Genomic DNA, 14,665 nt, shown 5'->3' with positions numbered 1-14,665 from the left:
GAGATTAAGATATTTCTGTAGCCGTGGTAAATAACATTTAAGTACGTACCCCAGGGGCGTAGCATCTATAGATGACTTGCCAATCAAAATAATTTATGTGGCAGTAAAATAGCATACACTGGGACTTGAGTTTTTTTTTTTTAATAGATCTTTGCATTTTGCTACTTTCCAACATATTAACAGGTCATACATTGTTCGATTGAATTCCCTGCAATGGCTCATACTTTTCTTCAGCATTTCCTGTTTATCAGATCCCGTCTACCCTAAAGTCAAGACAAGATAAAAAAAATCAGTCGTTTTTATAAATTAGTTATTCAAGGCCCGGATTTTGATGACCTAAAAATTTTTGAAAAATGACCTTTAAAATGCCAACAAAAATCCTGTAAAATGACCTAAAATCTTTGAAAAATGACCCAAAAATTCGTGCAAAACTCAATCTCCTTATTGAAAATAATATATATATTTATATTGTACACTTACTTTATGGATTACAATCAATAACATTATTGTTAATTTTCAAAATAAACTTTTTTGTTTAACAATTGGTTCTTCACCTTGGTGTGTTGTACGGACTGTGAATAAGAAACTCGACAATGTTGCATTTCGCGATTTTTAAGGCTTTGTTGCGCTGCTAGTTAAACACAGAGTAAGTACCGCAAGATAACATTTAGACAAAATAGAAATTGTTGAACTTCTTGTTTCAGCATGCAATGACGCAAAATTTTTAAAAAATGACTTAAAAATGACGCCAAATTTTAAAAAAATGACCTAAAAATGACGAAAATTTTTAAAAAATGACCTAAAAATGGCAAAAAAATGACCCCCAAAAATTACATTTCTTCAACCTGAGGAGGGTTTTCAAGGATTTCTGTACTACTTAGCAATGTCTACGTTGCACCAGTTAAAAGATGAAACGTCATCAAAATTCTGGCCCTGGTGTTTTGTAATTGTGGTATGTGATTTCGTGAAGTTCCAAGTTTGCTGCTACCGGGTATACCAATATGGCGGCTACCTAAGAATCCAAGATGGCCTGTTGAAAATACAACATGGCAGCTAATCCAAGATGGCGACTTCGTACGATTTCGTATAGCTGTGGCACTTTCTTTTCGCGCCTCGTCTCAATTCAAGATGGCGGATTCTACTGCAATATGTGGGCGTTACATCTGGTTGACGTTAAAATTTTGGGAAATCCAGGAGTGTAAGACTTCAAGTGTGCTACAAAAACTCATCAAAAGTATGAAATTGTTGTCAGAAGAGTACAATCTTGGTAATGTTATTCGTCTTCTCGCCAATTATCTTGACTTCACCGTCATCTTGGAATCACCCTGCTGTGTCTAGAACGACTACAACATCCACAACGAAAGACTGGCATATTGGAAGTGAGTTATAGTGCAGAAAGTGAGTTACGCAATTCTGTAAAGGAGCACAACAATTAGGTTTATTCATATTGCTCTGTCTCATCGTCATTTTCAGGGGACATGGCATGTTTTCAGGGCAACGCCGTTTCGGATTTCCAAGGGAACTTTAAAATCAGGAATGTTCTCAAAATCGCGTAATTTCGGTGCCGAGAAGATATGGAGTCTTTTGTTTACTATTATTATTATTTTATTTATTTATTATTATTTTATTTATTTATTATTATTTTAACTTATTGTATGGTAACCCATTGTACATGAGACAGAATGAGCGGAACCCTCCATTAGCAGCTATGCGTACGATTGTTAATTTCGAGTTTCTGACAGTTTTTGTGTTGGAAAGAATGTTGTAACGAAGAAAAATTAATTCGTAACACATTGCGAGTTGCTTTGAACAATAAAATCCATTCACTGCTATCAAGTCAATAGAAAAGACAGCAAACATATTGAAGCTAAGTTTTCGCATCCCACGTTTTTTTTTTTTAGAAATTATGCGGAAAGATAATAATTAGCAGGCTAAACGAACCACTGCCTTAACACAGCCATAACATATATAATTCAGTTTTGCTAAATTTATTAATAAATAATAATAGAAATATTTGTACGGATAAGAGAATCTGTATGTCTAAAATTCTTTTAAATTGCATTTAAACTATTTTAAATTGCACGTTTATCAAGAAATACAATTCATTTCTGTATTTTGACACAATTTCTTTAATTCAGGCAGTTTATTTCCTTGGTTAGGAATTTTCTACTTATCCCATCAACCAGTGATTAATTAGTTGTTTGTATATTTGGAGGAAGAGCGAACGTAAGAGAAGTTGGGGGACGATGGCCCCCTCAAGATCCTCACTAATGTAAGTATAGACTTCACAATATCGAGCAAAACCTTCAGTTTTAATTTATATTTGGTTAGCTTTTCCGTTTCTGCTTGACCCCAATAATCTGTTCTTCAGTAACTCGCACCCTCTTACCTTCCAACTCGAAAATAATGCAAGGAACCGCTCAGCTTAAACAATTATACTGTTTACGAGCAAGTAAATAGACCATTGAGGAGGCCATGTAATATGTCCATTCTTTCTTAATTCAAAAGATTACTTCCCATCTTGTAATTAACTGTGGTATGAAATTGGATAAAAACAATAAAAATATCTCTCCACCCTTTGGGCCCTCTACTAAAACTTGGCCCTAGGTCCGCCTTTGTGTTGGAGCTGTATATTTTCACCCACCCGAATATTTTTGGGTTACGTTTATCCACTCTGTTTGTAACTGTTGATAGGTGTAATCAGTGGTTTTCTTCTGGCGTTATAGGGCCTTCCCGATGGTGCAGTGGTAGCGTCGTTGCCTTGAAATCAAGGGGTCCCGGGTTCGATACCCGGTGGAGGCACATAGTGGTTCGGATACCACTATAAACTGTATGTCCAGTCCCTATTATGCGTACTGTGCCTAAAGTGGACTTAAAATACCGAATGAATCAATCAATCTTCTGGCGTTACGCAACGGGACGTCCTGTCGGCATCTTTTAATTGAGAAAAAACAATAACGTGTACTACATGGATGCATGATGATTTGCGAGGGCAAATCGAAAAGTCTTTGCCCCATTTTTTTAATAAACATGCAGGGAAATTACCTATAAGGATTGTTCTATGTGCCTTGCACTATTTTTCTACATAGTCACCACAGCGGTTCTAATGTTTGTCCCATCGCACCGTTAGTTTGGAGATGCCGCTATTGTATAATTCGGCCGGTTGATCGTGGAACCGAAAGAGATCTTCGCTTCGTCGTCGCAAATGAACCACTGTCCTGCCAGGAACTTCTTCAGTGGACGAACAGGTGGAAATCACTGGGGGCGAGGTCTTGGCTCTACGGTACATGCTCCAGAATCTCCCATTCGAATGACTGAAGTCTGTGGATTGTCCTGTTTGCCAAATGAGGCCTGGCGTTATCGTGGAGGAAAACCACATTGTTCACATCGAGAATCCCTTGGCGCTTTCTCCTCATGGCAGCTCGCAGACGTGACAGTGTGCCACATGAGCTGACAGCTTTGATGGTGTTCCCCCGTGGCATGAAATTCAGCAGGAGTGGTCCTCGACGATCCCAGACGAGCGTGAGCAATGTTTCCCGCTGTGAGCGAGGAGCGAGGACGCCCCGACCGCTCATTGTCATGAAGGTCTTACAGGCCATTTCTCAAAGCGAGACACTTGTTCTCATACGTCGGCTGTATTCGTATGGATCTCAATGGGCGGTCGTCCATTGCTCCGTAGAAAACGAATAACACTTCGCTTCTCATACGACGTGAACGTGTTGAGTACTACAGCCTTCTTTGCAATCTGACAGCAGCGCCGTGCCGCGGAACAGCCAAGAGTTAACGCTGGACCGTTCCAAGAAAAACCTATTGCATTGAATGCACAGGGTGAGCATAAAGTATTTCCCTGATTACAAACTTTTATTGCTAAAGAACTGTGCTAGATACAGATATGCAGTTTGTTGGAAATGGTAGCTTAACTCATAATGTTTTGTTATCAGTACACTTCAGTACACTTCGACATGTGCTACCTTTGTTGCCCTTAGAACGTCTAGGCGATTCTCAATTTCTCTCCATGTCTTTGCCAACATCTCTTTTGCCACCGTCTCTATAGCATCCCGTATTCGTGTCTGAAGAATTTGCATTTCAGGAACTGGTGAACTAAACACTGTGTCCTTAACGTAACCCCATAAAAAAAAGTTAAGAGGGGTTATGTCCGGCGAACGCGGTGGCCATGCTTTGGGAATCAGAATAAGAATCAGACAAAACAAAGGAATGGAATTGCACTACTTATTGCCATAGGTTTTATTTGCCTATCTACCGTGGAAGTTGAGATATAAATATTCATAATCAGGAAAAGACTTTATGCTCACCCTGTATATCTCGGTTTTCTCAATCACACTAATATTTCGGCAGAAAGAAAATAGGGGCAATGATTTTTAGATTTGCTCTCGTATTAATATACAACAATATTTAATAACAAACCAACACAGTAAGAACTAGAATAGTACCTAAAACTTTCTACCCACATAAGAAGAACTGGGTATACTCAATCCCGGGAATCTCTGGAGCAAGGCCGCGCAAGAAGAAGAGAGAACGAGTGGGCTGAGCGAAGCAATACACGCTGGTAGCTGCAGTCGCTTTTCCCCTCCACGCAATTCCGTTCCCTCACACGCGTTCATTGGTCGAACACCCTCGAGTCACCACTTCCGCAAACTTTCATTTGTTCGCTCGCTCTAGTGATTCCCGGGACAGAATATAAGTTATTATTGTTCAAAGTGAATATGGTTCTCATTCACTTCTCTAACTCTCTTCGAGATTTCACTGCGAAAGATGCTCCGCAAAAGTCATTCAACTCTCGAGGCTCTGCTCAAACAAAGCTAGGATGCCAATATTTTAGATGAGGCGCTGAGTACTTGCATAGAATAGGAATCGATATTTGTAATCTTATGAAAGATTTGGGTGACAATACGGCCCGTTTTGACCGGGTCAGTCCCGTCCTGTTTTATAAAAGTCTAGGAGTTATCTTTAAAACCAAATCTAAATTTCAGAGACATTTCATGCCAAAAATGGAAAGTGTATATACAAAACAATATGTGTTCCGTTATTTGTAGAGCAGTGAATAAGCATGCAGTTTCTTTACGGAAGTGCAACTGCGTCTTGACGCAAACTGTGCAACGTGCCACCACTCGTAACTTCAGGGTATGGAGATCCGAATTGGCAACACACCGCTCCTTGCTCCGGCTGGTCAGTTGGAAGCACCAGTTCTCACCCAGAGATCGGGATTAAGACGATCCACATTCGTCCAGGAAGGAAACCACCGAATTGCGACACGTGACAGTAAATAAAATTCAAGTACTTTATAATAAAAATGTCCAAAATCTTTAATCACGAATCGCGCGCGTACATACTGATTCGCACAAGTTAAAATTATAATTTGTTGGGTCATGCACGCTCGTAGGCAGTGGTAGGCAACTTATTTAACACGAGAGTCCGAGCACCGCCGTCACAGTTAATAGCAAGACCTCAACAGCCTACCTTAAGCGCGAGGCGCAGCATAACAGACTGTTCTATCTTACAATAATACAAACTCATAACATAAAATAACACAAGAAAAACTGATATTTTGTATAACACATCAATGTTAATTAGCGATAGTAAGCTTTGATTGTGGTTGGCAACAATTAAAAATGCCAACGTGGAAGTTTTTACACCGCCTAAAACACGAAGCGTGGTTCCCCCACTCCTATCATAAACAGCCAATAGGAAAACGATATTTTATTGAAAAGGAGGGAGAAATACTTTGCTATAATATTACAATATTAAACTATATAGAAATAACTAAACTGATTTTATCAAATAATTCATATTTGCCCTTGTACATAAAAAAATGATTAAATAAAGATTTAGTTTATAACGTAGACAAATCACTTCAATCTTGTACATTGTTTAACAAAAATCGACATTAAGGAGAAATGTATTTAACTTGTGCTTAAACAACAAAATTTGCGTGAAAGATAGAAATAATCCTAGCCATTTTGGATTTGAAAAACAATGAAAACGTTGCATATATTATTTGGGATAATTATTAGCCTACAAATTCTGAATAAATGTTGGAAAAATACGCGAATAATATTATAACATAAGATAAAACGTAAATATATACATGAATTATGAAATCAATTAACTATAAATAATTTATTCCAAGTTCTTAACTTGAATGTATACGAATAAGATAAATGCCAATATACGACTGAAATCTGCCTAACATGGCGGTCGTTACACAATAATGGGGGAACCCCCGAATGTATCCTAACCTCCACCCGCATACATTCGAGGGTATGCGCATGTCCCAGTGCCTCTGATATAAACTGGGACGGCAGTTGCTCGTATTACGGTTCACCCATTATTGTTGCACACACTACCTTTATTTAAATTATCCTTTACTACAGTACACATATATATATATAAAACAAATATAAGAAGACAAAGAAAAAAAAATATATATATATATAAGACACATACATATACATGGTTCCCAATACAGTGATTTGATTATTATATGTAAATTACAAGTCACAAATTACACATTACAGTATTGTTAGTGGTCTTCACAGATACCAGCACATAGTTATATTTTAGTATAATTGTGTCATTTTTATTTAGTTATGTTTATTTTATTTCTTTTCACATTCTTTTTCTTGTTTTATGTATGCACTGTGATCCGGATTCCGGACTCCCGGAATCTATAGTATGTTTAATCCATGCCGCAAGACGAACCGCCAAGGACAGATCGCAATAGGTTGAGGACCTTTAGTTATTTGAATTTATTGTTTGGGAGATGGCGGTCGTTACAACTGAGAAGAAAAATCTAGAGTTGTGTGCCTGATTTGTTGCGTAAGGTTTTCGGGAAGTTTTATGAACAATTGGTAAGAAATAAAGCTGACCTCAAGAAAATTGGTTCTTCTGATAAATACTTCTGCCATTCCTCAACTTCAGAGTAGGACTGCCATCAAAGGTTAATCAGCAAGGAGCCGAAACACTATTAAGTCACACCGAGATTATAACAATTAATATATTTTGACAACAAGGGATCACATTTCATTTATTGTTTATGATATATCATTTATGTGATCCATAATAATTTTGTAATTAAGCCTAACCGATTTTTGAGGAAAAGGGGCGGGGGAGGGGGTAAACTGATTTCCTTGGGATGTCGCGTTATTATGGTCACCCTAGAAAAGATGGAACTTCAGATTTTCCTCCGAGCGGTACTGGCATCCAATGACACTCTTCTAGTCTCTTTGGTTAGATGCAAGGTGGAGGCACGTCGCATGGCTGTTCTATTTCAACTTTAAACTGTAGGCCTGGTTCCGATTAGCCTGCCTGAGCGTTTAGAGAACTGAAAGCAAACAAAATTGTATCTTTATATATCTACCTCCCCCTTTCACTCTTCTCTCTACCTCTTATGTTTTCACACTCTCTCTCTTTCCCTTCTCTCCATTTCGCTTTCTGTAGCTTCCTTGTTCTGTTTTTATGTTCTTTGCCTTTTCCTGTATTTGTGCTTTGTTTTTACTATTTCTCTGTGCTTAATCCTTCTTCCATCTATTTAACTCTCCCCTCTGTCTCTTTCTTTCTCCTTTCTTTAGTTTTATTGACTCTCTCTCTCTCTCTTTCTTTCCTTCTCTACTCCCATTCTCGTTCTATTTCTCTTTCTCTCCCCTTCACCCTGTATTCTTGTTACTTTTTCTTATTTTGTCCCTTTTATCTCTTATTGTCCGGTGCGTTTTTCACTCTAACTATCGCTCTCTCTCTCTCTTTCTTTATCTTTATTTCCTCTTGCCGGTTTTTCTTCTCTCTTTCTCTCTCTTCCTCCCTATTCTCTTTTCCGTTCTTGTCCCTTTGTGTCTTTCTCTGTCTATGCGTTTTCCTCTCTTTCCGTCTCTTTCCCTCTGCCTAATTCTCATTGTCCCTATTTCTACGACGACAGGGGTCCCGGGTTCGAATCACTCATCCCCATCTTCGTAAATTAGCCAAAAGTGGAACAAAGAGCGAAGTAAAATAAAGCAACTCATTCAATCAATCATTGTCCCTATTTCTCTGCCGTGTTTTGGACTCGTTTTATCTTTCTTTGTTAATTCTATCTGACTACAAATATCTTATTCTCTCTTTCATTCTGTTGTAGCATGTTTGTCCGTTTCTCAGTTTTCCGTCTGTATGGTATTCAACTTCCCTCTCTCTTTATACCATCCCTGTTCCTCTTCCCCTCTCGTCCCCACCTCTCTCCCTCTCACCCCACTCTTACTGATCTTTACCTCTTTGTGTTGCTCCGTGCGAAGCTGACAAATGTCAACTGTCTACAATAGACTCTCTCGAGTGTCTCTTGGCGCGATTAGCTTTGTCGTGAAGCATCCCGTACTTCGAAACTCGATCTTTTGTTTGGAATTAATGGAATGCTTCACTGGAGAGGCGAGCTCTGGAGAAGATTGTGTAACAGGTGAAGTGCAGACACTCTAAAGCTGATACGAAGAGATAGAAGTAGCAACGGGGGAAAGTATTCATACATATCAGCGTCACTTCAACGAAGAATCGCAATGAAAAGTGATGGCGGATGACAAATTACTTGTCTGTATTCGGAAACTGTTCTCTGATTCGGTTTCTATTGCATAAGGTAAAATTACCAGGTATCGTTTCAAGGAACTTGTCACAGCATCAAAGTTGGTACTTTGTCAATCTCTGGATGTTGTTTCACTGATCTGATATAAGAGGTCTGTCAATAACCTGTAAGTTAATGCAAAACTCTGCCGCATTTTATTATTTTATTAATATAAACAGGGTTGCCCAAAAAAATTCCATTTCTATTCGATTTTTGTTATTTAGCGTCGCGTTTCTGCCACTTTTGTACCAGGCTGTCCCAGAAGTCCTGCACCATACAAGGGCGAAAATAAAACACAGAATATCAGAAACAAAGACAGACTTTATTCAGCAAAGTACAGGCCTCCATGTTCAATTACCTTCATCCATCTCTGCGACAACAGTTCAATCTGATGGCGATACCAGGTGGCAGGTTTAGAATTGAAAAACTCAGGACAGGCAGAATTTACCTCCTCATATGAATTGAAGAGCCGACCACACAGGAAATGTGAGAGAGAACGAAACAAACCGTAATCCGATGGTGCAACTTCCAGACTATAGGCGGGATGAGGTAACAACTCAAATCCGTCAAGCTCAGCCAGGGTGTTGGTCACTCTTCGAGACCGGTGACTGGGAGCATTTTCATTTTGCAGCAGTAACCTCTTCCTCCACGTTAATGCCGGGTATTTCCCGTTCAAAATTGCATACACTCGGCGTAATTGTTCAGAATACAGTTCACATGTTACAGCATGACCATCTGGAACAAACTCATAATGGACAATCCCGTCAATATTCCACCACACACTCAGCATGAGCTTTTTCCCAAATCTGTCCTGTTTCACATGGGCGATGGCCTCCTGTCCTCTTTTCACCCACTGTTTACGTGTATCAGGGTTTGTCAGAAACATACACTTCTCGTCTACTGTGACAATTCTCCTCCAAAAACTAAGATCATGCTGGTTTTGTAGCAATGTCTGGCAAATTGCAACTCTGTGCTGGACCTGCGCCTCTATCAGCTCGTGCGGACTTTGTCGGGGCTGTTTATTGGTGTAATCCATGTCATGCAAGCGACGGTTTACTGTCGATTTGGATGCCCCAACGACTCTTGCTAACACACGTGTGCTGCATTGTGGTGTAGCATTCACTGCATCCTGCAGAGACTCGTTAATGTCCATCGGAGGTCACCCCGTGCGGGCCTTGTGTGCGAGGCGTAGATCAACTGAAGCAAATTTTTTAAACCAACGGGAAGCTGTCGATCGATTCACCACTTCTTCGTTCTCCACACGACAAATTTCCTCCGCTGCCGCTTTTGCTGTTAGTCGTTTTTTTCCATAAAAAGCGCAGTAGTGGACGAAGTTCAATTTGGTCCTCACTCATCGTGTCCACTTTAACTTCACGGGAACACTCCCTACTGTGGTGAATCGGGACTTGTTTATCCCGTTTCGCCACATTCTTCGGCCCATCCTGTATAAGAGGAATTAGACCCGATGCTTAGGATTGTTAGTTCGCTGAGAAACTTCGTTTGTTTCCCAAAAACTCGCATGGGATCGACGAGACTGCCACCTAGCGAGCTTCTCGAGGCAGACGTTTTCCTTGTTGAGCGAGTCAGTGTTCTCTCCCAGCCGACCGCGATAACATTAACTCCAGCAACGGTGCTCCACGACGTGATAGCCGCCTGAGTCACTGTGGGCGTGACTCAGCCTTTATTTTCCCGTACACCTGGGACGTCGACTAGAACGTGGAACCTTACGGACATGGAGTTAAGTATTTTACCAAAAGGGTTTAGTTTACCGTGTTACTTTAATTGATAAATCTTGAATCTTTCACATCCCTTTTCCCCCCTTTTTACTTAAAAGTCTAGAAAACATCGTGACTTCAGTTGCAAATAATTTCCTATCGCCGGGGCTAATTTATCGTCGTAGCAAATTTTTGTGAAAACTGTTAAAGGGGGTAATTGTTAACAGATTCTTGTTTGAAGGGACTTATTTATAGAGAACACGTTGTTACTATTGTTGTTGTAAGAAATAAAAAAAACTTCAATTGTTAAAGAAATAAAAAGTATATTGAGAAAATACCCAATCTTACTGTTCAGGTAGTTAAGCAGAGCGCTGGGCGCCGTTTAGGATAAGTTCACCTACCCCTGTATAATTTCTTGGGTAGCAGGTATTTTTTTGGAGGGGCCAAAAAAAAAAGCAGTTGTATGTTTTCAGTCATATACACGTTAGTTCGTCGGAAGTGGGACTAGACGAGCCCGCTACCAAACTCCGGACCAGCTGGCGGTACATGCGAGAAGGACTTTGAGCGACGCACTATTTAGTACCTTAAAAAAACTGGGATTTAGTAGTTTGACCTTCGCCCATTTTGATTTGTCTGATCCTGGGTTTTCTTCCTAACAGCACGCGAACCACCCGTAATAGAACAACTAAATATATATATATTTGCGCGTATGTATTTTTGGAGGGATGTGTTATTTTATTTCTATTACAGGCAGATATCCAAGGGAACGCACGTACTTCCAAAATAATACAAAAATGGGTTCTGACGGATTGCCAAGAACAAGAACGAATTGGAACACGACGTCACACTACACATGCAGTGCGTGCCTTCACTTCATCCCACGAACCTGTCCTCTATGCCCGCCAACAGCCTTTCACCGGTGGCGCCACCTACCCTCGCAAACTTCACCTCTTGGAGCTCAGTGTGCTGATGGTGCAGGACTTCTGGGACAGCCTGGTATAATAACGACGATGAGTGATGATTTTATTAAGTGTGTGAAAGGATACTCACAAAAAACACCCGTGCCCAAGCCGGATTTCGAAACTGGGACCGCTAAATACTCCGCCACGGACGTATGCGAGGAAATAAGAGAGCTTTTATAATATAGTAAATAATACTAGATTTTAAAAAAATATATATATTGTTTTATACGTTGCTTATGTAATATTCTGTACTGGTTATATTCGCACATTTGAGGCACGGTGTTTTGCAAGCTGCAACTTTCAGAATAAATTAAACAGGCAATCATAGATGGCGGATGAAGTATTAAACTGCACAAACTACTCACGTTTCCTTTTAATCTAGTCTACATCAAATTGTACTCGAAAAAATTGGTGTTAAAAAATAGGTTGTGTACATTTATTTATTATGAGATCAATGGTTGAAAAGTGTAAACGAAATAACCTAGATGTTAAATGCACTATATGTAGTTCTTAATTAAGCTTTCATCTTGTGTGTTGTCATAACTTGTTCAAACGAAAGATTCCTTTTTCTTATGTGACATTCTTCTAGTTCATCTTGTATTTGTTTTGCAAATATGTCGAGCTGCCTTTTTATTCCTTTCCATGTGCCAAAACTATCGTCCACATATCTGCAAAACAAAATTATTTTGTCACCTCCTTTGGCATATGGAAAGGAACAAAGGGGCACCTCGACATATTTGCAAAATACATACAAGATATAGAAGAGGAAGACAAGATAAGCTGCCTAGATATATTGATGAAAAGGAAGAGGGAACAAGAAATTGAAACCGCTTGGCATCAGAAGAAGTGTGCAGCAGGGGTATTTTGTCACAAAAGAAGTGATGTAAGTGAGGTGACAAAAAAATAATTTATAAAGGATATGGAGGACAGAATCATGAAAATATGCACGAAAGAATGTGAAAAAGAAGGCAAAGTAAATAGCATATGGAAATAGCTGGAAAAGAATGGTTACAAGAAGGAGGATAGACTGACATAAACACAAGAAGGAAGAAAAGTGGCAAGGGAGAAGAGATAGAGACAGAAAAAGAGGAAGAGAAAGGAAAAGAGAGGGTGTGTGGCATAAGGAGTATGGGGAAGACCACAGAAAAGATATGCAAAGTAACTTAGGAGAGCTGACAATAAAACTTACAGGAAGAGTGGACGAAGCATCTTAAGAATAGCGAAGAATGCAAACAAGGAAAAGGAGAACAGAGAAGAGGAAGATGAAGGGATTTTCTACGAAGTGAAGTGTAAAGAATGTCAGAGTGTGTGCATAGGAGAAAAAAGCCGAAAGACATGTTAAAAGAACATAGGGATGATGTAAGACTTAAGAGAGAGAGAAATGCGATATTTAAGCACACGAGAGAAACAGGACATGACATAGAGTGGGATGAGGCTAAGCAGATAGGAAGGGAGAAGAGAATACTAGTGAGAAAATGGAAGGAGGCCAAGGAAATAGAGAAGAAAGAGGAAGAAGACACAATGAAGTGGAATGAGGGACTGAGGATAAACAAGGAATGGAAGAAGGTGATAGATAGAGTGGAAAGGATAAGAGCGAAGGAGGAGAGGAGGAAGAGGAATGAAGAAAAAGAGGATAATAAAAAAGCTTGTGATAAGGAGTCCAACCACGTTCCAGATGAAAGGAAATGTTTTATCTAAATCGCCTGTCAGGTGAAATAACAGTTGACAGTAGAAGACCACCTGCTGGAACACCTGGAAAGGAATGTTCCAGATAAACAACTTTCTAATTAACTTGTGTCTGGAGGGGAGTTATAGTTGTGTACATATATATCTTCCTGTTTTGTACCTTATTTCATTTATAAACACAGTCAAAAAAGTTTTGCATCAGGATGGAAAATGACAAAATATAAATGAAGCACAAAGTTTATTGACAATCACAGTGGGAATACAAAAGAAAAGATAAAGAACAAGACATGTTGAATGAAAAGGCAAAGAGAAAAGTACAATTTTCTCAGAAATGTTTTTAAAACTACAATGGCACAATTCATGATGGAGGCGAAAAAACAAAGAACTGTCACAAGAAGACTGTTCGTCATAGCAGATCCATCAGAAACATTGCCTACCACTTGGTGTGTCCTCCCCTGGGTGCAAGAAGGTCTTGAACACACTGTGGCATACTGAGGATGAGACGATCAAGGTGATCTTGGCGTAAGCGATCCCATTCGTCCTGTGCCGCAAGAAGAACTTCACGAAGATTGGTGGTAGCCACTGGATGGTTTGCAATTGCATTTTTTAGCATTGCCAATGCATATTCGATGTAATTCATGTTGAGACTTTGCGCTGGCCAGAGCATGCGACAGATATTCGCCGGCTGCAGATAATCGTGCACCATCTGTGCGCGGTGTGAATGGGCATTGTCATCCACCAAGACAAATTCGTCACCAATTTCCTGATGAAATGGTTCCATAGTCGTCTGGAGAATGTCCCTGACATAACGAACAGGTGTTTGTGTCCCTCTATTTGGAATTAGGGACGTTCGACGTCCGAGCATGATCCCTGCCCATATCATGATTCCTCCTCCTTGGTATGGATGGACCCCTTGGACACCACGAAGCCCCTCTTGCAGTCCAGACCTTGCCACACCCGTCCTCTTCGTGAATCTGGCCTTAGACAGAGCCTACATTCATCGGTAAAGAGCACATGAGCCCAATGATCGGGTACCCAATTTCGATGTGCACAGGCCCAATGCACACGTTCGCGCCGATGTCGTGGCAATAGGTACTGGTGCTGGAGAGGTCTTCTGGAACGTGAACCACTTCCTCGGAGTCTGTTACAGACAGTTTGTTTTGACACACGCATAGCAGAGGCTGCCTGGAGGTCATGAGTGATGTTCCTTGCCGTCAAGGTATTCTGTTGCCGAGCTGAGAGTCGTACATAGCGGTCTTGTGCTGGTGGTGTGACCCATGGACAACCTGTCCCTTCACGATCTGCTACTGTTCCTGTGTCTATATATCGCCTCCAGGTCCTACAGACATTGCTTTGCGCCACTCCAACAGCCCTAGCTACAGCCCGTTGTGACATGCAAGTCTGCAGTAGCGTGATGATCCTGGCCGGATCAAACTGCACTATTGTACGCCTAGGCATTCCTTGCTCACCTTCGCTAACTGGACACAAGGAACACCTACCTAACCTTCGCTGACTACCGTGGTGCTACGCTCGAACACAAGCATGCACTTGCCGACTCCGGTAGCCGTCTGTGGTGATCGGTATTGCACGTCGACTGCATTACTTCGCACAATGAGCTCTGCTTCATCGGTTCTTGTCTGCTTCGGCATGTTGCGGACGCTATTTTCATCACTTCTCGGGTTTTTGACTGTGATTACTTGGTACAG

The 14,665-nt window shown here is 40.4% G+C and overlaps 1 protein-coding gene across 1 annotated transcript; it reads right to left on the bottom strand.

Annotated features, from left to right (window-relative positions):
* Positions 1 to 13,838: 13,838 nt before the first annotated feature.
* Positions 13,839 to 14,417, bottom strand: LOC145992413 (uncharacterized). The gene has a single exon (XM_083128796.1). It carries the CDS (start codon positions 14,415 to 14,417, stop codon positions 13,839 to 13,841), a length of 579 nt encoding a protein of 192 aa, XP_082984922.1.
* Between the last annotated feature and the right edge of the window lie 248 nt (positions 14,418 to 14,665).

The sequence above is a fragment of the Lepisma saccharinum genome, chromosome 9 (genome assembly GCF_977018435.1).
Source record: "Lepisma saccharinum chromosome 9, izLepSacc3.1, whole genome shotgun sequence".
Classification (NCBI taxonomy): Eukaryota; Metazoa; Arthropoda; class Insecta; order Zygentoma; family Lepismatidae; genus Lepisma; species Lepisma saccharinum.
The sequence above is the reverse complement of the archived record's forward strand: the minus strand, read 5'-3'. Positions and strand labels throughout refer to the sequence as shown.

What these genes read in the sequence shown, in the direction of transcription:
- LOC145992413 (XM_083128796.1), bottom strand. Translation starts at nt 14,417, where the DNA reads ATGCCTAGGCGTACAATAGTGCAGTTTGATCCGGCCAGGATCATCACG.